General features: G+C 27.4%; 1 protein-coding gene across 7 annotated transcripts in view; it reads right to left on the bottom strand.

The window, feature by feature from the left end:
• Positions 1–26,877, bottom strand: part of LOC117179880 (TLD domain-containing protein 2) — a 461,266-nt gene that overhangs the window by 67,613 nt on the left and 366,776 nt on the right. For 6 of the 7 annotated variants that reach the window (XM_033372057.1, XM_033372055.1, XM_033372056.1 and 3 more), the window contains 6 exons: positions 18,866–19,094; positions 14,033–14,181; positions 10,104–10,496; positions 9,815–10,009; positions 4,980–5,333; positions 1,235–1,380 (listed from right to left, as the gene is read on the bottom strand). In XM_033372057.1, the coding sequence (XP_033227948.1) occupies positions 1,235–1,380; positions 4,980–5,333; positions 9,815–10,009; positions 10,104–10,496; positions 14,033–14,181; positions 18,866–19,094 (1,466 nt within the window). Of the gene's footprint in view, positions 1–1,234; positions 1,381–4,979; positions 5,334–9,814; positions 10,010–10,103; positions 10,497–14,032; positions 14,182–14,738; positions 14,760–18,865; positions 19,095–26,877 lie in introns of those variants that run through there. The other variant, XM_033372061.1, reaches the window with a different exon arrangement.

Here is a 26,877-nt window from a genome sequence, read left to right as displayed (position 1 = left end):
AAAATTATGGATTATTCAAATGGAAAATTATTTATATGTATAGTTAAAAAAATTAAACCAAAAAAGAAACAAATTTTCAACAAAATAGTTAAATTTTCGGCGAAAAATTCCTTTTCATCCAAAGAAGAAACAAGTTTTCAACCAAACAGCTCATATTTCAACCAAAGAAATGAATTTCTAAGTAAAATGATGAATCTTCAACCAAGAAATTAATTTTCAACAAAAAAAATTTGAACTTTCACCTAAGTAATTTAAAGAATAAGTTTATGATTGTAAAGAAAAAGATAATTTTCTAGACAAAAAAAAAGATTTTAAACTAAATATCTGGATTTTCAAGGAAATAGTTGAATTTTCGATTTAAAGACAATTCTTCATCCAAAATGTTTCATTTTGAACGCGAAAAGATCAATTTCCAACCAAAAACGGACATTCTAATTTTCAGTTGAAGTAAATAATTTTTAACCAAACTAATGAATTTTAAACTAAAATGATGAATCTTGAAATGGACTAGTTGAATTTTTAGTTAAAAAATATTATTTTAAACAAAATAGTTACTTTTTCAATCAGAGATGAATTTTAGTTTAGAAAATCAATTTTGACTCCGTAACCTAATGAAAACACCCATATGCCCTGTGACTGTAGATAAAGTGAAGCCCATATTTCTAAATTGACAAAAATGATTAAAATAATGAAAACTTGAATTTTACTACGATCAGAAGTAAATTCCGGTCATTTCCCGATTTCCTGGCCATGATGAATTATATCAAAAACTAAATTTTTTTAAGTATACGTGAAAATTTAAATAGTCCCATTCCCATTCCTATGTCCTTGGAAAAATACTCGTCTAGTTTCCTCTAAAAACAACACATTTCGACGCTGAGATTTTATGCTAGTCGAAGTGTAGAACCTGCCTGATTTTAAATGGAATCGCTCTAGAGATTTTTTATTATAGTTTTTTTTATAGCTAGGTTTCCAGCATTAGAAACTAATTTGCCAGCCATCATCTAAAATTCTCGAACGAGGTTCAGCTTGCAGAGTCAGCCCTCTGCAGTCAAATGATTCTGATCCATCGCTCATGCACTTTAAATTTAATTGACGTTATTGATGATTTAAGCAGCCTCATCTAAAAATTCGAACATGAGCTTCTGCCTTGCAAGAACGCGTTTACGAATTCAATTCGCAGGAGAAATTGTGAATTTAGAAGTGAAATATGAATTGAAGTCGAAAAACTCACCTGGAGAAGACCTTGCTGAAAACGGAAGAGTGCTGACTGTCGGCACTGTTCGGAAGACTTGAGATTTTTTCACTTGTCCTGTCTTCCTCCTTATCACCCGTTAGGCCCTCCATCCAAGTCAGAGGATATGAAAGTCGTTTCAACATCTGAAAAAACGATCAATGATAATTACTAATAGTAATATACATTTTTTAAATAATTAAACATTTTAAAACTCCAAGGTGAAATATATAATTCAAATTATTGTGAAAAGTGGTTTCAGACTTCAAAGCAAAAAATGATATCAAAACAGGAGAAGCGTGATTTTTCAAGAAAATAAGAGAATAGTGGAATAAATTTGAATATAAACATAATTGAAGATACCATATTCTTAAGATTTTAAATCAAAATATATTGCATTATCAAACAATTAGTGGGAATTTCAACCCAAAAAGATAAATTTTTATTCAAAAAGTTTATTTTAACCAGGTTGAATTTTTGACGAAATACTTGAGTTTTGAACCTACGAAGATGAATCTTTGACCAAACGATCGAATTTTCAAATAAAAACGATTAGAACTCAACCAAAAACAATTGGATTTTCAACCAAATAATTATAAATTTTTAAGCCAAAAAGATCAAGAAAGATGAATGTTTAACTAAAAAATATTAGTTTTGTACCAAAAGATGAATATTCAACACAAAAGTAGAATTTTTAATGAATAGCTGAATTTTCAATCTACGAAGATGAATCTTCAACCAAATAATTGCATTTTTATTAACAAAAAATTGTAAACCTCACAGTTGCATTCCGAACCAAATAGTTGAATTTTCAAGCCAAAAAGAGGCATCTTTCAGGACGCAGCTGAATTTTTAACCACGGAAGATGAATTTTTAACCAAAAAATAAGACTTTTCAACTAAAACATGAATTTTTAATCCAAAAAGATGATTTTCACATATAAAAAATACGCATCCAACAAAAGAGTTTAATTTACGAGAGCAACCAAAAAAGATTTTTAACAAAAAAGTATCCAACAGAACAGTTAATTTTTTAACGAAATAGTTGCATTTTCAACCACATAGTTGATTTTTTAGGGCAAAAAGGCGAATCTTTTAGAATCCAGTTTAATTGTGAATCGAAAAGAAAGAATTTTCAATCTAAAAAGGCAAATGCTCAAGAAAACAGTTAAATTTTCAACTACAAAAAAAAGTTTATAACAACTTTAAACTAAGTTGTTGAGTTTCTCAACAAAAACGATTAATTCTCAACAAAAAATACAATCGTTGATATTGTAATAGTAAATAAAAAAACAATTGAATTTAACCTAAAAAGATGAATTCTCAACTAAAAATGTAATAGTTCATAATTCAGCCAAAAACGTTTTTTATCTTAAATAAATATTTATTTAATTTATTCTAACAAAATATTTGAAGCACAATTCCAAACATATTTGTTTTCGGAGAGCGAGACAATATTTATTGTATAAGTGAAAACAAATGGGTAAAATGATCGGTTATCAAAAAAATGCCCGGCTTTTTCCGTTTCTCAAAATCACAGGCTAATTCCCGGGTTTTCCGGTTAGTGACCACTTGGGTGGACCAACATTTTTTTTTAATTTTCGTGCATATCGCAAAGAAATTTGTTAGAATGCACGCAAAAAAATTCATTTATTGCGTTGAAAAAAATAAACTCAAAATTTATCTTCACAATTAGCTTTGAAATACGAATTAAATCTTACTTTTTGAATATCACCCCCACAAGTCTGTTTTATAGGGTCCCAAAAAAATTCACAAGTGAAAAAACGGGTTTTGCAAGTTTTTAGCACTAATTATGATTGTTTGCGTCTCTTTTAATGCAAATTGTTTCTAATCCATAAAATACTACTTTATTTGTTAATTATATGATTATATAATTTGTTTAGGCAGTTTATTATCGTTTTTAGCAATTTCCTCTTCGAATAGAGTTAGAAAGTCGCGGGTTTTTCAAATATTTTCGGCTTTTTCCAATTTTCAATTAGTGTGAGGTAATAATTAATGTGAACAAACATAATTGTATGAACAATTTATTACTGTTAATAATATTCACTTAGAATAATGACAAAAAATGGCAGTTTTTTCAACAATTTTCCACTTTTTGTCCAATGTTTATTATGGCTAATTGTGAACAGGAATGTTGCATTTCAACTCGATTCAAATAATATTTACGATTTCGAATAAAACTTACAAAAGCGTCTTTTTTTCTTATGGAAAATACGTGTAAAACTTCTTGAGACTTGAGCCAGCTAATTTAAATTAAAAAATCTTAAAAAATTAAATAAATATTGTGTTAAATTAGTTTTTTCAAAAGCTAATTTTTAATATAGTGATAAAAAAATTGGTCATTTAAAACCAGCAGATAATTGACTCTTTGTACTTATCAACTTCGTCGTCTGAAAACTTTTTAAATGCAATAAAATACTTCTTTTTAAAAAGAAAACGCCCTGAATTAAAACTATTTGCATCTTTTTTCAGCACGAAAGTACCAATCAAATTCCAAATTAAAATATTAAATTATCATTTTCTACAACAAAAAAAGAAACACTTTTATAACGTTTTTTACTTAACTTTTTGCCTTGCGATCAAAAAATTTATATATATTATTTGCTCCGAATGGGGTAACTTTTTCGAATTAACCTCATTTTCACCAAATTTATCAACTCAATATATCGGGAGCAATATTTCATTTTTTGCTTCAACTGATAATTTTAGTTTTTATCGTAATTCACAACCAAACATGTTCCAATTTTAGGTTCTTGCCATTTTGTGATTATTAACTTCCACTTTTAAACTTTTGTTTTATCAATGGTGATGTAGATTGTACTAAATGTTATTTCGTTCTCTTGAACTCTTGAACTCTTGAACTTAAAATTCAGTGCATATTCAGGTAAAATTAATATGGGTACTATAGTAAATTCAATTTAAACCATTTCAAATTTCCATCTTTTCATGTAAAAAAATAGAATCAATTTTCAACAAAATAGTTGAATTTTTAATTGGAAAAGATTAGTTTTTAACCAAAAATAGAATTAGGTCAACTTTTAATTTAAAAAAATTAATCATCCACTAAAAAAAAAAAACAAATTTTCAACCAAAGTAATTAATTTTCAAATATAATGATGGATTTTCAACTGGAACAGATGAATTTTAAACCGAAAGGCTGAATTTTTAACAAAAGTGTTGAACTTTATTCTAAATAATTTTATTTTTAAACAATTAGATTAATTTCCAATTAAAATGGCGAATGTCTAACTGAAATAATTGAATTTTCAATCAAAAAGATCAATTTTCAAATAAGATCAATTTTAAATCAAACAAATTAATTTTCTAACAAAAAGACGATTCAATAAACAAATGGAATGGTTAAATTTGTAGTCAAAACAAAAAAAAAGTTCACCCAAATGCATAATTTTTCAACCAAGAAGATTAATTTCTACCAAAACAGACGAACTTTCAACAAAATCCGAAACAAAAATCAATAATAAATCAACTTTTAAATAAAAAGATAGATTGTCAGTCATAAATTTAATAGTTATAGACTGCAACCCTTGATATCATGAAAAAAATGGATTTATTTTTGTACGGATTAGAAAAAATTTCCAGGCGATATGTAAAAAAATGAGAACTGTCAAAAAAAAACTGTCAACTCATTTTTGGACCACCCTAGTGGTCACCCTGCAGAAATAATATTAAAGCAGTTTGAAAATATTTAAAAATCAAAAAGTTACCTTATTCTTACGCGTTTCTGGTTTATCATCATCCTTGTGGTGGTCGTCGTCCTTCTCCACCTCTTCGGTGTTACTATCTAAACTAAATGAAACGGAACTTGCCTTTTTCCGACCATTGGCTGCTGAATTGGTTTCAAAAGTAGTCGTAGAATTTGTCGGGGCGATCGTAATCGGTGGAACCCAATCCGAGGAGAGGACAATGTCTGCATCGGAATAGACTTTTTTGGAAGGGATCTGTTGGACCACGGGAAGTGGAGGATTCGGATCGCGGATGTCGATGCCGGAGTCGTGACAGGACTGTTTGACTAGAGATCCTTCTTCTTCGGGAATGGCATTGGTTTTGGGTGGATCAACCTACGAAATTCCACCGAAAATTAACAAAACTCAATCTTAAAACTCTCAATTTCCGAAATCAACTTTCAAAAATTACATAATTACTTATCGAGGAGTTAATTACTCTGATTTTTTGTGTACAATTATAGAATAATTAATTAGCATTGGAATAAATAATACAAAATAATTTAGAGAATTACTGTAAAAACTCGAGAAAATACAAATGAAAATTTTATTTTAGACCAATAATAATTTTGAATGAAAGTATACAAACATAGCGATTCTGCACAGATAAACTTTACACAGAAAAAATCTGTGAATTCCGTTGACATATTTAAAATCGCTTAAAATTTATTTGAAATCCATGAAAACTTGTAGGAATCTGAAGGTCCAATAAATCTTTTCTTCTTGAATTTTGTGAAATTCTTGGTAATTCCTTGAAATCTTTGAAAATCCTACCAAATTCAATGACGTATTGCATAAATCATTTTAAATTTCTTAAATATCAATTGAATTAAACTTGTTTATTAAAGTTCCCTGCAACAAAACGTGTAATTCCTAGAAATCTTTGAAATACTTGGAGATTTAATTAAATCCTTTAAATCTTGTGAAATTTCATTTATTGTTTAATTTTCTCAAAAATTTCCTGGAAATTATTGGAAATCCTAGAAATTTCTTTGAAATCCCTTGACATTTTTGATATATTTTAAAATTCTTTAGAATCCCTAGAAATTTAATTTATTTTCCAAATTTCACCAGAAATCCCTTTTTTATACTTAAAATTCAGTGCACATTTAGGTAAAATTAATGTGGGTACCATAGTAAATTCAATTTAAACTGTTTCAAATTTCTATCTTTTCAAGTAAAAAAAAAGATCAATTTTTAACAAAACAGTTGGATTTTTAACTGAAAAAGATAAGTTTTCAACAAAAAATAGAATTACTTAAACTCTCAGTTAAAAAAATTAATTATCCACTAACAAAAAATCAAAGACATTTTCAACCAAAGTAATAAATTTTCAAATAAATTGATGGATCTTCAACTGGAACGGATGAATTTTAAACCGAAAAGCTGAATTTTTAACAGAAGTGCTGATCTTTCTACCGAATATTTTTACTTTTAAACAAATAGATGAATGTCTAAATAGAATACTTGAATTTTCAGTCAAAAAGAATAATTTTGTACCAAAAAGACGACTTTTCAAGAAATATATGACCTTTGAAATAAAACAGACAAGATTTTAACCGAGTAGCTGAATTTTAAACTAAAAAAGATCAATTTCCAATAAAAAATGGAATGGTTAAATTTTAATTAAAAAAAATTTTTTTTTAACCAAATTAGTGAATTATCTAACTGGAATAATTAAATTTTGAACTAAAAGTATGATGTTTGATTCGAGAAAATTAATTTCAACCAAAACACACGAATTTTCAACAAAATTCGTAAAAAAGAAATAAATCATCTTTCAAATATACAAAATAAATTGTGAATCATATATTTAATAGTTAAATTATCAGTTAAAAAAATTAATGTTCAACAGAAGCGATGAATTTCAAACTAAAAATATGGAATATTCATTTGGAGGAGTTGCATCATTAGTTTTAAAAAAATTCGAAAAAAAATCTTATTTTCAAGAAAATAGTTACATTTTTAAATAAAGCGAAGAATTTTGAAGTAAAATTATGAAATTTTAGCTACAATAATTGAATTGTCAAAAAAAATAATTTTCAAGATAAAATAATAATTTCTAGCAAAAAATACGAATTTTCAACTAAAAAAAAAAAAATTTGGTTGAAAAATTATTTTCGAACAAAGTGATGAATTTTTTAACTAGAACGATGAATACTCAAGTGAAATACTTGAATTTTAAGCAAAAATATGAATTTTTAACTGACATGATGAACCCATAGCTAGAATAATTGAATTTTCAAACAAGGAAATGAATTTCTAGCTAAAAGGACGAATTTTCAACTAAAAAAGATAATTTTTCAACCAAAAATCCAATAGTTAAATTTTCAGATTAAACAAACTTCCAGTCAAAGAATAAACGGATTTTCAATAAAGTAGTTAATTTTTTGTCCAAAAAGATTAATTTTTAATTATAATAATGAATCATCAACCAAAAAAATCATTTTTAACAAAAGAGTTCAACTTTCAACCAAGTAATTAAGTTTTTGTTCCAAAAAGACTAATTCTAAACGAAAAATGCAGTAGTCGATATTTCAACGAAAGAAAATTTTAATTTTTAATCAAAAACAGTTGAATTCAACCAAAAAAGATGAATTTTTAACATGATTTGAACTTTCTACTAAGAAAAATTTTGCAGTTAACAGAGAAAAAATTTGCAAACAAACTGTCGATTTTTCGACCGAAAAGATGAATTTTCAAATAAGAAGATTAATCTTCTACCACAAAGAATAAATTTTCAACAAAGTTCATTAATTTTTAAGTGAAAAAGATTAATTTTCAAACAAAAACATAGTTAAATACATTAATATAAAGCTACTTTTATAAATGAAGCATCATTGTTATTCAATTTTATATTGTAATTTAAATAAATTAAGCTCTTTCTCGAAAAAAATTCCCTGATGTTTGCATATTTTTCTAGGTAAATAGAAATTATATTTGTCTCAAATTGCAAAAAAATCATAATATATTCATTATGGGGAAATGATTATAAACCTATCCTGAATTTTTTATAATATTTTTTCATAAGGGAGATTCAGGGTGACTGCTTCAATCACATAAAAAATTGAGTTGCAGATAATTTTAAGCAATTTTAAGCTAGAAATATTAAAAATTGAACGATTACATTTTAATTATATACTGAACACTTCTTAAATTAAAAGTGAAATTCTTTTTACTTAAAATAGTTTAAAAAATTCAACATTTTATTTCAAAATCTTGAAAAATCTACATGTTGTTTTACATTGATTCAAATTTTAAATTATTTTTAAAATTTTTTCAAAATGTCTAAACATTTTTTTCTAATGATTCGAGTTCTTCCTGAAATTTTGTTGTAAATCCTGCGAAATTAGAAATATTTCCTTAAAATCTTCCCGATTAATTTTTCTAAATAAAAAGTCACTTTCAATTTTCCTAGGAATCTTAAGAAAATGTTTTTTTATTATTTTGAAGCCTTTTACAACCCTAAAAAAGCTTCTCAATTTTTTGTTCGAAATCTTCAATGTTTATTATACGTCAAAATTCAACAATTTTACTTGAAAATTAAATTTGTTCAAATAGAACAATTGAAATTGTAACGTTCAAAGTTGAGTTTTTAATATTTGATTTATAATTACTGATTTTAGATTAACAATTAAATATTTATAAACATTAGCCAATTGTTATTTTTTGTGATTATTATTTAAAAAATTTTTAAATTTTATACTGAAACAATATTTTTAATTTAATAGAAGGTTTTAATTAAAAATATATTATTTTAAAGCTATTTTAAAATGGAAAATATTGTAGTTTATTAAATTTAAATTGAGCGTTTATATTCGTAAAATCAATTATGATTCACTTGTTAATCCTTAATGTATAGTTCAATTGTTAATAATTACTATAATTTGTATTTGTTCGATCAACTAAAAAGGTTTTTTTTTATCTAAAAGTTGTCGATTACAAACGATAACAATTTTTTAATCTTGAAAACTGCAACTTAAAATTCTTTAAATGAAAAATGTACGCTTAAAAATTACAATTCAAAAAACGGAAAATTTTTAAATAAGAGATTTTGGAATTACGCATTGTAAACTGATGATATCATAATTGAAAAAGATAAAAATTGAACCGAATATTTAAAAAGATATAAAATGTTCCAATGAGACAAAAACTTGTTTAAGAGAACTTATTGAAGAACTCCAAAATTTCTTGTCGAAAAAATAAATGTTATATAGGTCATCTGTTAAAAAAGAACGACTGACCATAATACTCAATCAGATGATTGAAAATTGAATATATAATGAAAATATTATGGTCAGTTGTTCTTTTTTAACTACTTTTAAAACGCTTTGCTGCTAAATTTTTTTCTTCAAAATGTAGTTATTTTCTTGATTTAACCACCGTTTTCACGTATGAGGTTATAAAAAATATGTTTAATTTTTAATCCTTGATATCATTCTTGAAATTAAAAAAACTGACATTTTACACCTCATCGATTTTATTATAAAAAAAGCTCTTCGTTTTCAGCCTTGAGAAAAACATTAGCGGTGTCGAAACTTCGACTTTTAATTTATAGACACTTGTATTAAATTCTTAATAATAAAAAGTGAAATTTCTAAAATGAACGGATGACCGAAGTAATATTTATTTTCTCGACTTTGAGAAATTTCTACAGATTACTTAAAAATCTGTTGAAATCACACTTGGATAGCTTTTTTTTTATTCAAAAAATTTCTAAAATTCCGGATCAAAACATAAATTCACTGTCATTTCCCGATCTCAGTGTACACCCGATTGCAGGAGTAATTAACCCCCACTAATGACTAATGTCTTACTTTGTCTAAATTCAGAGAGTCTTGCTGCTCATCATCAACTGATAACGAGCACCGATCTTTGCTGGGAACAGCCCAATGATGATCAAGCATGGAACGCCTGCGTTCCTCCAAACTTTTAGCTGCTTGACCTCCAATTGCTTCATCGTTGCTCTCCTTTTCCTTATCCTTATCTTTGGTCGGAGTCGAATTTTCATCCTGGAGAGAAAAATAGTAGAATTTAATTTATCTGATTTAATGCATCTGCAATCTGTGGGTCTATTAACTTGGAATATTTTATTTTGGAACTTACAACTTGTAGATTAGTCGGAGTGACAAGATCTCTCTCGAAAGCTTTTGGAAAAGCGTCTCCTTCCCTTTCAGCACAGCTGCAGACGCTTTCACTATCGTCGGCCGTTAATTCGGGGAAATTTTCATCCTTTCCTGGAGACTGACATTTGCTGACTCCTGACTGCGAAAGTTTCTTCATGTAGTATATTTCCGGCTTTTTATCTTGATTGTTTGACTCTGCGTGACTGACTCTCATATGCGCGATGTCGTAATAAATCGCAGCGTTCACCACGAATTCCATGGGAGCGATGACACCATAAGATTCGGCTCCATGCTCAATGACGAGAGGGTCTGAGACATTTGGATCAAACATCACAGCGTTTGGTGTCACTAGCAAAACCCCGCCAACGACGCCCTGGAAATTAACAAATTGCAGAGAAGAAATATTACGAAACTAATATACATTTTAAAAACTTTTGCACTATTGCTAGGGAACAAAAGCAGGTTGACCGTTTTTAATTAATTTAATTAATTAAAACTGAACGGCCAATAAAAGCACTCAAAGTGGAACTCTTTCGAAAAACTTTCAAGAAACTTGTACTTCAAATACTCAATAACTTACACGTAGAAAATGGCACTTATTAACACTTTCCAGTTAAAAAACTTTAAATTAAATGCCATTAAGCTGCAAAATTTTCAACTTTTGCAAATTGAACAGTTTAAAGATTTCTGGATAAAAAATGTACATATGTACAATCATTTCCAATTATCTAAATTACAAATGATTCTATCTTTTAACTAACATTGATACAAACGTTACAAATAATTCATATCCTTGTTCCAATTCAATACAAAATTAAAAACAATAAGTTCGCTCTCTCATCTGAATGTTTAAAATATAAAATTTTCCCTCCATCTACTCAAAGAATCTTAAAAATTAAAAGTTGGGCTCTTCTAATTCTGGAAAAAATACTAATAACTGTTAATGACCAAACCTGCCTCCTTTACAGCTCAATAAAAAATTTCGATACGAATTAATTCCCTATTCCTGTATAGAAAAATGTGAAAAGTAAAATTTCCTACCTTAAAACTCGATTAAAATCTTAAAAATAAAAAATATGTTTATCTTTCAATTTAGAAAAAATTGAAAACAGTAAGTTTCTCCCTTCCAAGCTAATGAAAATATGTTAACAATAAAAAATGATCCACCTCAAAATCCGAAAAATTATTGAAAATAAAAATTTTCCTACTTTAACTCAATAAAAACGTTAAAAAATGTCCTCTTCGAACGCAGAAAAAAATGATATCCCTTGCAAATCAATAAAAATGACGAATCTAAAAAAGGGCTTCTTCCAATTCAACAAAAATTGTCTCCCTTTCGAGTGAATAAAATTGTTAAAAATAAAAAAATGATCCTTCTCCCAATTCGCCAACAATTAAAAACTAACATTTTCTGCTTTCTAACTCAACAAAATTGTTAAAAATACAAAATTTACTCACATTCAACTCAATAATTCGTAAACTGAATGTTTTTATAATTGCAAAAGTTAACAATTGACCATCACATTGAAAGAGTTGAAATGGAACTTATTTTAAAATTAATTACATAGATATATCATGTGATATTTCAAGGAATTGGATAGATTTTTCTGCTACAAATTTTTTAAATTCCGGTCAAACAATTAATTCACTGTCATTTGAAACAATTCAATTTTCAAACAAAAAGATGATTTTTTTCAATGCAGAAAAACGTCGATTTTTTAGGAAACATTTTACCTTTAACCCCGAAAAGATGATTTTTCAATAAAAAAGTTTATTTTCAACTAAGAAAGATAATTTTTTAACAAAATAGTTGATTTTTCAAAAAAATGTTTCAACCAAAAAGTTTCAATAAGTTAACTTTTCAGTAAAAAAAATTAATTTAAAAAAAAAAATAATTTTTTAAATAATAGCTCATTTTCCAGCCAAATACATGAAATTTGAGTCAGATACTTGAATTATCAATTAAAAACGATTAATTATCGACAAAAAATAAAATAGTTATATTTTCAACTTAAAAAGTATGTTTTCAACCAAAATTGATTAGTTAAATTTTAAGTTAAAAAAAATTAACAAAGAGATCATTTTTTAACCAAGAAGATTAATTGTATACCAAAAAAGACGAATTTTCAACAAAGTATATGAATTTTTAAGTAAAAAAGATCAATTTTCGGCAACAGTGATTCTGTTTCGAATTAAAAAAAATTAATTTTCATTCAAAAAAATAAGTTTAATTTTCAACTAGAATATTTTCTATTTTTTAACCAAAAAATTTTAACAAAATAGTTACATTTTAAACCAAAGAGAGGAATTTATGATTAAAATGAATCTTTAACAAACAAAAATTCGAATTTTTAACAAAAGAGTTCAAGTTTCAAACAATTATAGACATTTTAAACCAAAGAAAAGGAATTCTGAATTGAAAATGTTGTATTTAATAATTATTTCAACCAAAAAAATTTAATTTTTGTTCAGAAACATTTGAATTCAGCCAAAAAGACGCATATTCAACTTGAGTTGAATTTCCTAAAAAAGAAAGATTTTTCAGTCAAGAGAGAAACAAATTTTCAACTAAACTGTTGAATTTTCTAGCAAAAAGGTGAATTTCTGAACAAGAAAATTAATTTATTACCAGAAAAGATCCATTTTCTACAAAATAGTTAAATCCGGTAATATAAAGCTACTTTTACTAAAGATAAATTATTAACCAAAAATTAAATGGTTAAATTATTAGTTCAAAAAAATCAATGTTTAACAAAGGAGATGAATTTTCAACAAAACCGATGGAATATACAATTGAATTAGTTAGATTTTCAGTTAAAAAAAAAGAACTAGTTTTTAACAAAAAAAAAGGATTAAAAAAAGTTAAATTTTCAAATAAAATTATGAATATTGCATTGAAATAGTTGAATTTTAAACCAAAAAGATTAATTTTGAATAAAAATTATGAATCTTTAATTAGAATAATTGAATTTTAAACAAGAAGATTAATTTCTGGAAAAATACGAATTTTCCAAAAACTACATTAATTTTAAACTTAAAAAGATAAATTGTCAACCAACACCGAAGAGGCGAATTTTCAACTAAAATGATTGAACATTCAACTAGAATAGTTAAATATTGAGTTAAAATAAATTAATTTAAAAAAATTAACAGATTTTCATCAAAATAGTTAAGTTTAAACTGGAATTATTAAATTTGCAATAAAAAATTCGTTTTTAGCCAAAGAGAAAACACAATTTCAATCGAATGGCTTATTTTTGAACTAAAGAAATTAGTTTTTAACAAAAGAAAGCATATCAACCAAGTAATTAAATTTTTGTCCCAAAAAATATGAATTCCTGATGAACTAACAAAAAAAAAAAAGAATTTTAAACAAAATAATTAATTGCTTTAACAAAATAATGTGACTGATGCAGAGATGGTTTTCTAACTGAAATGATGAATCTTAAACAAAAAAAGAATTATCAACAAAGTAGTTTAATTTTTCAAATTAAAAAAAGAAAAACAATTTTTAACAATCAATTATTTTTGAGTCAAGAAACAAGGAAAAAGTTCATGAAAAATGACGTACTTTAAAGCTCAAAAAGACGCATTTAACGTAAAACAAAAAGAATTTAATTTTTAATCAAAAACTTTTGACCAAGAAAATTAAGCTATTATAAAAAAGACGAATTTCCAACAAAATAGTTAAGTCCAGTGATATAAAGGTACTTTTACAAATAAAGAATCACTTTATTAAATTTTATATTTTAATTTTAAAAAAAAGTGGGAAAACTCTCGGAAAAGTTCTTTGGCTTTAAACAAAAATTCTTACATTTCCAGAATTTTCCAGGTATATAAAAATTCTCTAACAATTTCAGGTTTTCCAAATAGGGTAGACATCCTGATATTTACATAAAAAAAAGTTACCTGTCCATCTGTTATGTGACGAACGTTGATTTTGAGGAACCTTTCTTTATAAGGTTCATCTTCTTCCATGGCTGTGGTATTTTGAGGTGTTTTAATTCTTTCCAAGTGTCCAGGCTTGGGAGAAGCCGGTCTCAAATTGTCCAAAAGTTCTGTAAAAATGCATTTAATTAGACACTTCCAACAATCGCTAGGAACTTAAAATAGTGAAAATTATAGACAAAAGAATCTAAATCGAATCTAAATCCAAACAAAAACTATAAAGCTATCCCCTAATTTCAGAAAATTAAAAACTACTTTTAGAAACAAAACTAGGACACAAGGCATCCATATGGAAATAAAACAAGCCAGCGATAATCCACAGAAAGAAAGCGGAGCCACAAGAGGATTTAATCAATTTTATGAGTCGTAAAAATTGCGATTGTGTTTTGCAACTGCACTCGTAACAATTCTACATGCCATTGCCCTCTACTCGTCTCGTAGAGTTTAAATTAAATATAAAATCTCTGGATATGATGTAATCTTCTGAGGGGACAAAATTTTGTAATCAGAAACCTTGAATCTGGAGGATCGACTTTCTGGAAAGGCTGTGAGGAAAAAAGAATGAATAGCAGGAAGAAATTTTGTTCACTGTGTGTTTCTAGTACAGTAGTCTTACTGGTTAAATCTAATTAGGAAAATGAAAAGGCCGCTCGATAAAATACAGTACCTGTTCTTTGGAACATAACCTCAATATTCCATGATTTAAACGTTAAACAGGTGATGAAAGAACTGTTTTAAGGCGAGCACAATTCGAGGAGACTCTTATCAGATTATTTAATATTTGAACAGGTGGAGATCAATTTCTCAAGCTTCTGAAGCAGATAGCACCACATTATCAGATGTAATTCCATGCGTGTTGAACAAAAGTGACAGGAGGTGCCATGTTGATTCGCTCGATGGGAGACGTTTTTATAGGAAATCAGCTGATCGAAAACACAAGATGACACAAGAATTCTCTTGGGGGGATTAGGTTGCAATTATGGATAATTGTGTAACTCAAGAGTACGCGACGATGTATAATTAATGACGGACTTAGCATTCAACGAAAGGAACAGAGAAGAGAGGAAGGAATAAGAGGATACAACTTTAGATTATAGCTTTGGAATAATGATTCTATACTGACAGGTTTTATCTTTGATTGATAAATAGGCTTTAAGTCAAACTGACAGTTCTTTGTTTATTGACAAAGTTCCACGTTTTTAAACGACCAATTTTATTTTTAATCAAGCTGCTGAGTGGTACAGTCAGAACGGCAGAAAAACTTCACTTTCAAAACTTCCCTGATTTTTCTCTGACCAATTTTTACACTTTCCCTGACCTTTGACATTCAAAGATCAGAATACTAATCTTGTAAAATTTTCAATACAGATTTTTTTAAAGCAAAATAAAGAGTTTTCAAATAAAATTAAACAGTTTCTAATTTATTTATTTTGGCCAAAAAATATGAATTTACAATCCAAAGAGACTAATTTTCTGTCCAAATAGACGAATTTTGAACAAAACAGTTGACTTTTTAACAAAATACTTTAATTTTCAACGAAATAGTTGAATTATTAAATAAAAACTAGAATTTTCAACAAAACAGTTGAATTATTAACCTTATATTAAAATTTTCTGCCTAACTAGAGGAATTTTTTACCAAATAATGGAATTTTCGAACAAAAATGTTTAAACGTCTACCAAAAACAGTTGAATTCTTATCAAAAAGATGAATTTGTAACAAAAACTATATATATTGATAATTCAACCTAAAAAACAGTTCAATTATTCAAGCAAAGAGATGAATTTTCAAATAAAATTAATTTCTATCAAAATAGGTCAATTTTTCCATCAAAGAGACGAATTTTCAGCAAATGAAGACTTTTTAGTGAAGAAAGTACAAAAAGTTAATCCAAATTGTTGAAATTCCAAGCCAAAAGAAGAATTTTCTGTCCAAATAGACGAATGTTGAATAAAACAGTTAAACTTTTGACTCAAAAGTATGACTTACAAAAAAAACTTACATTTTCAAAAAAATAGTTAAATTATTAACCAGAAACTGGAATTTTCAACAAAACAGTTGAATTATTAACCAAATATAGAAATTTTCTACCTACATAGAGGAATATTGAACCAAATAATGGAATTTTCGAACAAAATTATTTTAACTCCAACCAAAAACATTTGAATTTTTAATAAATGGCTGAATTCTCAATTAAATTAAATTAATTTAATTTAATTCAACTCTCAATTTAAACAGTACAGTTTAATTTTTTAAACAAAGTGATGAATTTTCAACTAAAATGATAAATCTTCAACAGAAAAAAAGAATTTTCAACAAAGTAATTAAACTACCAAAAAAATTGCAAATTTTAAACCAAATAGTCTACTTTTCAACCGAAGAGATGATTTTTCAACTAAAATGGTAAATTTTCTACAAGAAAAGGGAATTTTTAATGAAGCAGGTTAATTTTTCAATCAAAAGAAGAATTTTCAGCAACTTTAGATTTTTCAGTCAAGAAAGAAGAAAAAGTTTATGCAAATTGTTGAACTTTCAAGCCAAAAGACGAATTTTCTGTAAAAAAGATTGTGTTTCGACCCGAAAATATGAATTTTTAACCAAACGGATGAATTTTCGACTGAAATTATTACAAACCTGCAACCAATATAATTAATTTTTAACAAAGTTCTACAACATAGTTGAAATTTCATCCCGCAAATATTCATTTTCTACCAAAAAGACGAATTTTCAACTAACTACTCTAAGTATCAATCAGACATGATTTTTCAACTAAAATTATGAATTGTCAACAACAAAAGAATCATTTTTAATAAAGTAGATACATTTTTTAAACAAAAAGACTTATTTTCAACAAATAAAGATTTTGCAATCAAGAAAAAAAAAGATCATTCAAATTATTGAAAATTCAAGCCGAAAGTACCAAAATATGAATTTCCGACAAAAAATTTAATTTTCAAACAAACACTTGTATTTTTAACCAAAAACACATTAAATTAAGAGACTTAGTTTATCACCAACAAAGACGAATTTTCAACTAGAAAAGATCAGTTTTCAACCCAGAATGGAAAACTTAGTTGTTCAGTTGAAAAAATTAATTTTAAACCAAAAAATCATGCTTAACAAGCAATTTAATAAATAGTTTAAAACATTTCTTTTCAAAATATATTTTATAAAGAGGAGCTTCAAGTTTTTTTAAAGCGAAATAGACAATTTCTATTTTTTTTTCAGATAAATATTCAATATAGAAGCAAACAAATTCAGAAATATTTAAATTGAAAGAAAATCCCAATATGACAAAAACTTTGATAATTTTTCTATATTCATTTTGTAAGTATTTGTATTTATCTTATTTAAAATCTGTTTAATTAAAAAAAGGATTCCAATTTCAAACATTTTCAGTTTAAAAAAATGCCTCATTATAATATTATTTTATAATTTCGAACCTGCACATTAATTATTATTCAAGAGAAAATCATCAAAAAATGGACAGTTTGTACTCAAACAATTGCTTCTAAAAAACTTTTAGTTAGATTTTTTAAATGCCTCATATTCTGTACATCAAACCTAATAAAGAAAAGTTTTTGGGTTGTTTTAACTTCCCTTAAACATTCATGCAAGGAAATTAACATTTTCTAAAACCAAAACGGAACTATTGGGAACGGAAATTAGTTCAAAATAAATCTGGGAAACACCTCCCATCAGAAAAATTCGATGAATTTATTTGAAGGATTGTTTTATCATTCCTTAAGGATTCAGGAAAGAAAATCGAAAGAGTGACGACAAAGTGAGCCTATTTTTTGGACCTCCCTAGCGACCTAGGGGAAAAATATGAAAATATGTTACAGGTATCAAATTACTCGTAATTGAAAATCAAAATAATATCGCTTTTCGTTTTTTTTAAATTTCAAAAAATTACCTCTATCTAGGGGTTGAGAAGACAAAAAATTGAAAAATATAAAATATCACTAATTATAAAATCAAGTATTTTCTTGATTGGTAAGGGGTTGATGTGAAAAATGATTTTATAATTAGTCTTATTTTCTATTTTTTAATTTTTTTGGGGTCTTCTCAACCCCTAAATAGGGGTAATTTTTTTTAATTAAAAAAAACCGATGCTCACTTTGGAATTAAATTACGAGTAATTTGATACCTGTAACATATTTTTATATATTTTACCCAGGTCCCTAGCGAGGCCCAAAAAATAGACTAAAAACATCCTATTTTGACGTCACTCTTTTCAAAATCTGAAATGCAAGATTTTGTGGATAAGCTACTTCGTTGAAAAATCACTTCAAAACTAATGCAGAAAGCGTCCTCTCCTCGAAAGTGTATTTGAATTTATTTTAAGGGATATTTTAACACTTTTTAAACATTCTTGCTTTCTGCATTTATTTAGAAGTGATTTTCAAACCCAATGGTTTAATGAAAAAATGTCCGTGGTTTTGAGTGTTAGAAAATCTTCATTTCCGTATCTTTAAAATAAATTCCAACGCTTTTCCTGTTAGGGGACACTTCTTGAACTCGTTTTGAAGTGATTTGTAACTCAAATATATGAATCATAAAATTTCCCGTGGTTCTGGTTGTAATGAAGTATCGATTTCCTTCCTTGAACTTTTTTGGGGATGCTAAAAACACCCTTAAAATAAATTTGAACCCTTTTCCTAGTAGGGGACGCTTTCTGTACTTATTTTAATGTCCTTTTCAGCCCCAATCATTTAATTAAAATATCTCCCGTCGTTTTAGTTTTTTCAGAAATAACGATACCTAGGAAATAGAAATTCGCTTAAAATCACCTTTTTCTTCGGGTGGAAGATCATCTTGGGAGTCGTGATCGTGATAAGGATCCGGACTCGGTGCTTCGGCTGTCGAACCATCTACTGAAAAACCTTCTCCTTTTGCAGGAACCCATAATTGTTGTCCAGAATAAACAAACGTGCTTCCAAGCCTATTAAGTTTACTCAACTCGGATGGCGTTGTATCAAATCTCGCTGCTACTGAAGTGAGTGTGTCTCTCTCGCCGACCTGGAAAAAGATTGAACATCAGTATCTAAATTTTCTACTTTTTGCTAAGAACTAACAACAACAAAATTTAATTAAATTCCTAAACTCTTTCCTGAATAAACAACTGACTTCAGAATTAAAAAGATAGAACACCTCGTTTATATTTAAATATATAACAATAAACAGTATGGCTGCAGAAGTTCATTTTCTAAATTCTCTGATAAAACAGTTGACCTTTCGACCGAAAAGATGACTTCTTCACAAAATAGTTAAATTTTCAAACAAATATTTAAATTTTCAAAAAATATTTAAATTTTCAAACAAATAGTTAATTTTTCAAGAAATAGTTAATTTTTTAACCAAATTGTAGAATTTTCATACAAATGGTCGAATTTTTAAAGAAAAAAGATTACACTTCATAAAAAAATAGTTACCTTTTAAAGAAAATTAATCAATTTTTTGGAAGAAGCTCAAATAGGCAAAAAATGCATTTTTAATAAAGAAAGATTAAACTTCAACCAAAAAAAGTTGCACATTCAACCAAATAGTTAAATTCTCAAGGGAAAATACGATTTTTTCAGCAGATAATTGAATTTTTAACAAAATAGTCGAATCTTTAAACACATAGTTCAATTCTCAACCTACAAACATGAACTCTCTACAAAAAATGTAATAGTTGATATTTCAACCGAAATAGATGAATTTTCTCCAAAAGAGATGCATTTTTAAGCCAAAAGGACACATTTTCAACTAAGACGATTAATTTTTTGCAAAAAAATATGAATTTTTTACGTCAAAAAGACAAATTTTCAATCAATGAATAAAATTGTTAAATAAAAATATAATCTTCAGGAGGAAGCGATGGAAAAAGAAGAAATAGAGATGAAAAGCAAACAAATTAAAAACAAGAATATTATATCAGCGTGGCCGAAACTTCATTTTTAAAATTCCTTAATTTTTCCTTGACCAATTTTTTATTTTTCCTGACCAATAATCGTAAATAAATTTAAGATTTAAAATGTTATTATCCTGGACAGTTATTTAAAGTGCCTCTTATAAAAATTCCATGTCTTTTGCAAGATTTTTTTAAAATCCCTGACTTTTCCTGAGCAATTAAATTCCCTTAATTTTCCCTGATATTAAGATTTTTATTGGCCTACGGCCACCCCGACAAAAAGACAGATTAAAAAAGTTGAAACAACTTTAAAGACCCTTCGACTTCTGAGGTTCTCAATGCTCTTTAAATCGGCTTAAGGATTTTTTTCAACTTTTCTGGTATTAAGGAATTTTATCCTGAAAAGACCTGGAAGCAAACGGACAGGTAATCGGATTTCCAGATCAAGCAAATATACCTTGGATGGCACTGATCCGGAGACTAAAAACCTTTGAATTGCGAAGTTAAAAAGCAAAAGGCATTTAAATGATTTAAATTAAAAAAGGGCATTACAAATTTTATATTATTAAATTCACTATGTCATTAATAAAAACGTATACAATGTAGAATAGAAATTTTAAATACGTAAATAGTGTGGTATCAGAAAATCCAATTTACTAAATGTAAAATTATAAAGAGTTTCAGTTTGAAGGAAACCTAATTTAAATATAGTTGAAGTTTCGAAACAGTAATCGACAATATCATGTTTGCAAATTGCTCTACGCGCCCCAATTAAATCTTTTTCACAAATTAAATTATGGCGTTGAGCAAAAGCTTATCAACGAGTAATAACTGACAGGTTTCTCTCAACACATTGGATATTGTGATAATATCATCAAAATTGACTGGCCACACACACACAGAGAGAGAGAGAGAGAGAGAGAGAGAGAGAGAGAGAGAGAGAGAGAGAGAGAGAGAGAGAGCTGCTAATGTAAATTTACTAATCACCCTAAAAGGAACATCGTAAGCCAACATGGAACTCTACATTTTAAGTAGTACTCAAACACCTTCATTAATGTAATAAAGGCAGATCAATAAATATGATTATTATCTAGAAATTCCTAATTTTATCCTTCTCACAAGTTCCCAACTTTTTTTGTGAATATAATTTTAGGTTTCTCAGACCAGCATTTTCACTTTTTTGTAATTTATAATTTTATAAATTTTTACTATAAGAGTGAGGTTTCAAAATGCAGATTTTTATAATTGGATCTTTTTAATAATATTAATAATTTTACACAAATACAGTTCTCAGGTAAAAGTACATTGCTATAAATCATTCCGAATTATTGTAGCAATGTAAATCAAACCAATTTCAAATTAAAATCATTCTAAGTCAAATAATATTAATTTAAAGACCTTCGAAATTATATATTACATTCAAAACAATTATTTTAAATTCTATTTAATTTACCAATGAATATTTAAATTAACATTAAAAATTCCAGCACGATTATTTTACTTCACAATGTTTCCAAATTTTACAATTTCAAATTGAATGGGCGTTTTAAGTTGGATGCCTTCAAAATGGAATATTTTTTAACTGAAAGTTTCAAATTTAAACTTTTCCGAATTGTACAACATAAGAAAATCTTCAATATCCGATCAATTAAAAAAAGTTTGGCCTTTAAGTTAGTGTATAAGTTTAGTATATTTAAACAATTTTGAATTAAAAGCCTTTAAAATTGAACAAATTCAAATTAGAAATTCGATAATCTGCAAATAAGAAACATTTAAACTATTTAAATGCTTATATTGCACAATATCAAACTTAAAACTAAAATTTTACAGTTCATGTATACAAAATTGAATAATTTTAAATTTAGGGCACTCAAAATTTCGAAGACAGAAATTAAAGTTTTAAAAAATAGACACATTCAAAATGAAAAAATTGGGGGGTAAAAAATTGGGAATAAACTCAAACCTGCAAAGCTGAACAGTTTTAAAATTACGGAGCCATTCAAGTATTTTATGCATTTTTACATTTTTTTACAATTATAATTTTCAAAATAACATTTCACGGGTTTTTTATGAATCATATATTTTTGTTAATCCTTATAAATATCTAAATGAGTGAATATAGTATCATTCATATGTAAATGTATATAACTGTTTTTCATAGGTGAAAGTAGCTTTATTAAAAGATAAGCAATTTCTTAATGGTAAAAGTTTCTGGGGATTTAATTTAAAAAGCTTTGACAAATTATATCAGAAGATAATCTTAAATATATGATCAACATCAAGTCAATAAATAAATAATACTAAAACAAAATAAATCCTTTTTTATTTTGATAATTTATTGAGTTCAACTTAAAACTCTTAAAATTTCTAACATTTCAGGGATTAATATTGCTTTTTCCAAATGATAAAAGAATGTTTAACCAATTATTTGCATTTTCAACCGAAATGGTGAATTTTCTACAAAAAAATATGAATCTTTAACAAAATACATGGATTTTCAACTAAAGAAGGTGAATTTTTAACCAAATAAGTAAATATTGAACCAAAGAAATAAATTTTCAGCAAAAAGGTCAGTTTTCAACCAAGAAAATTAATTTTCTACCAAAAAAGACGAATTTTCCACAAAATATATGAATTTTTAGCCAAAAATGGAGTAATTTAATTTTCAATTTGAGAATTATTTTACAAGCAGAGAAAAATTCAACAAAATAGTTGAACTTGCAAATGCAAAAGTTAAATTTTCAGTAAAAAAATAATTTTCAAACCAAAAAAAAACAAACAAATTTTCATTGAACTAATTACATTTTTAATTAAAACGATGAATATTTAACAAGAAAAAATATGAAATAGTTGAACTTCCAGACAAGTAATGGTATTAAAAAAAAATGAATACTAGGCGAAAAAATGTAATAATTCATGATGATCAGAAAATTAAAAAAAAACTCTCAAAATTCAATAAAAAAAGACGAATTTTCAAAAGTTTAGTTTTTAACAAAAGAGAATTTTTCAACCAAGAGAAAATAAAACTTTCAGTCAAAATTTTAAATTAATTTTCAACACAAGAATTGAATTTTCAATCAAAGAAATAAGTTTTTGAATAAAATTATGAACCTTCAAGCAAAAGGTTTCAATTTTAACAAAGATTTTTAATTTAAATAAAAAACATTTGAGTTTTTCACTAAAAAACATTTTGCAGTCAAAAGAGAAAAAAATGAAATAAACTGTTGAATTTTCAAAGAAAAAGAAGAATTCTTTACGAATAAGATTAATTTTCTACGATAGAGAGACTACTTTATAACAAGATAGATAAATCCAAGATTGTAACATTACTTCTACAAATGTAACAGATTATTAATTAATTTTACATTATTAAATCAAAATGACATATAAAGGTTTTCGAGGTGAATAGACACCCTAATTTCAATAGTAGACATTTCAAACTAACTGCCATCCAAATTAAAAAATGTTTTCTTGGATTTTCGTTTAGAAATTTTATTTGTATAATGATGTTGGTTTTACACCAAACTCCTGGCTTAGTAACAGTGTCGGGGGTTGCCTGCCAGTAGCTTTGTTGCTTAACCGGGTGAATCGAAACGTAAGTAGACAGAGCAACCTGAACCGTTTCCAAATGTAATGCTTAATATTACGCCATAAACTTGACTGAGTTCTCGCGCACAGCGGCCATTCCGAGGCGATATTCGCAAACGTCTCTTGCCCTGCGCCCTGAAAAACTGCGTGGGCCAGCAGTTCTACACATTACTAAATAGGGGGTTACTAAAAAGCGACTCTGGGGTATTATAAAATAAATAGCTAAAATCAAAACCATTTCATAAACAATTATTTGACCATTTATTTCATACAGTCAATATGATCTCCCACTAATTCAGCTTTGTCATTCAAACTTAAGAAAATGAATTAACTTTTAGAAAAAATTTGACTTTTAAACCCAAAAATTAAATTAACCTTTAACCATAAAAGATCAATTTCCAATCCACTAAGATGAATGTTCTAGCAAAAGATGAATTTTTAATCCAAAAAGACGAATTTTCCATCGAAACAGATTAATTATAAATCAATAACTCTTGACATTAGTCGAAAAATAAAGGCTTCTTCTCCCAAGGTACTGAAAAAGCAATCTTTTATTGGAAATAGGGATATTTCCACGATGTTTTGAGAGAATTTTATTAAAAGAATTGGACGTCTGAAAAGGAGCAAAATCGGGACAACTACAGAAGCTTGATTGTCTGATCTTTGTGCTCATAATCAGAAAGACCGTGGACGTAAACAGAGACAAAAGAATCGCGAAAAATAGCTCTCCTTTTTCGCGTTTATAGCTAAATCTTATTTCTGCTCTGGAGCTGTTTTCCTTTACCTTTCAAGCTCTCTCTTTTCTCCTTTTGCCTCGTACGAGGGCCTATTTTCTTTCTTTCTCTTTGTATATCGCAAACTCAAGTAATGGGACTCTTTTCTTCGACCATCATTCCTTGACAGTGAGAGTATCTGGGACAGGAATTCCTACTCAAATGGATTATGGCTTATGGCTCACTCGCTCGAGCTGTTCACCTCCAACAACTCAAGATATAGTTGGCATGTTAAAGAGGTACTAAGAGCTCAGAGATTCATATTCACGTTTAGAGTTTCAGACTTTTAGTTTTAGACTTTAGTTTTAGTGCGAGGCGCCTGAAACGAACGTACTTGGATATTAATGGGCCCGTGTGGAAAGCTTTACTCAGTGGATGTGATTAGAGTGCAGAGTATGGATATTACTATGGAATTATCGGTCCGTTTGCATATTTTTGTGTAATGTATGACACATGTTGACTTTGGGAAGCTCTTCACCTGAGGTGATTGCTAAGGATATTGATTAGCGACCTGCGTCGAAGCGATTTTGCGGAACGAACGTGTTGTATAAATAAGCCACATAGGAATTCTATATTGATCTAAAATTTATACCTCCCGATTTATACCTCCTCCTACACTTTCCTTTCTCACTTTTCTCATATAAATTCTTTGATCCCCGGCAGTATGACGAGGCTAGAACGGAGTAAATTACGCTTACTCAGGCGGTTAGGTGCTCGGTCTTCACGTGAGAGATCTGGGGATCAATCCCTGAGCCGATGCCTATGGTAATTTTTCAACATACTTTTACCGAAGCTCTGGTGTTTCGAATCCCACCTGAAGCTGCAAGTCCCTCTATCATGTACTTGGCTTCAAACTAGTCCGTGGATTTTTTTCCGCTTATTGAATTTCAAAAGTACAATCTGTTAAAGCTGAAGATTTTTTTATTTGAAGTAATCAAAACTAACCCTTCAAATTAAACCAGCCAAAATTTGAACTCTTCTGAATGAATTTCTAACCAAACAGTTACATTTTCAACCAATGGTTTAATTTTCAATCAGGAAGTCGAATTATCAACCTTAGACAGGTACATTTTAAACAACCAAATATGAGTTTCAATGAAGAAAGATGAATATTTAACTAAATCGCTAAAAGTTTAAAAAAATGAACTTACAACCAAATGTTTGAACTTTAAATAAAAAGATTCGAATTTTCAACAAAATAGTTGATGTTTTAACCAAACAGTTAAATTTTCAAAGTACAAAGAATTTTAAATTAAACGGTCGAATTAGAAAAAATATATATATATATATATATAGTTAAATTATTAACCTGAAAAGGTGAATTTTTAAAAACCAATTTAATTTCAATCAAATAGTTGAATTTTCAACAAAAAAAGTTATTTATTTTCAAAGAAATTGTTGCATTTAGAATCAAAGGGACAAATTTCCAACAAAGTAGATACATGTTTAAACAGTTGAATTTTTAACCACGAAAGGTACACTTTTCATCCAAAAAAGATGAATTTTCTATCCAAACAGAAAAATTTTCAACTAAAAGAGTGATCTCTTAAAGAATAGTGGAATTTTTAACCAAGTAATTAAATTTTCAAGTGAATAGTAAAATTTCTAACCAACAAGAATTCTTTGAAATCCTGTGAATTCCTTTGAAGATTTTGTAAATCCCTTAAAATGTTTTAATTTTGTGAAAATTCCTTGAAATCCTTTGAATTTTACGGATATTGCACATAAAAATCTCTTGAAATCTCTTGTAACTGGGTTAAATCCATGAAATTATGTGAAATTTTTTGAAAGATCAAGGACATTCCTTAAAAGCTTTGGTAATCCCTTAAAATAATTAAAAATCTTGTAAGACCAACTACAATTTCTCAACATCTCTTAAAAACCTTCATAATAATATTCGGAAATCCTATGAAATTCCGTTAAATGTTTTTAAATTTGACAAAATTTTCTAAAATTCATGGACATACATTGGAATCTGTTTAGATCTCTTGAAGTCCTTTGAAATCTCCTGAAAGAATCGAACCCCCTTTAAATCCATCAAAATTCTTTTAAATTCTTTGAAATTTTTGCACATCTCTCAAAATCCCGTGAATTCTTTCAAAATATTTTAAAATCTCTTCAAGGCCCTTAAAATATTTTAATATTTCTTAAAATCCTTTGTAATCAGCGGAAATCGGCCTTAATTCTTTATAATTCCTGAAAATCAAAGTCCTGCGGTATCTCTTTCTGATTTCGTAAACTCTTTTGAAATCTGATTAAACTACTAGAAGATCATTAAAATCTTACAAAATCCTTTGAAAAATTTATATTCTCTCAGAAATTTTACTTGGTAATTTCTTCAAACTCTTCAAATATTTTTTAATCATTTGAAAATTTTGTAATTCTTTGAAATATTTTGTGGCCCCCGAAAATAACTTGAAATCCTTTGAAATCTCCTTCAAATTGAAAATAGTTGATATATTGATTATAAAATATAAAATCTGATGTAAGAAGAGGGACCGAAAAATCTTACAAGTCCTTAGAGTAGGGGAAGGGGGATCTATAATTT

This window comes from Belonocnema kinseyi, chromosome 9, assembly GCF_010883055.1.
Source record: "Belonocnema kinseyi isolate 2016_QV_RU_SX_M_011 chromosome 9, B_treatae_v1, whole genome shotgun sequence".
Lineage (NCBI taxonomy): Eukaryota > Metazoa > Arthropoda > Insecta > Hymenoptera > Cynipidae > Belonocnema > Belonocnema kinseyi.
This window is presented reverse-complemented; position numbering and strand designations above follow the sequence as displayed.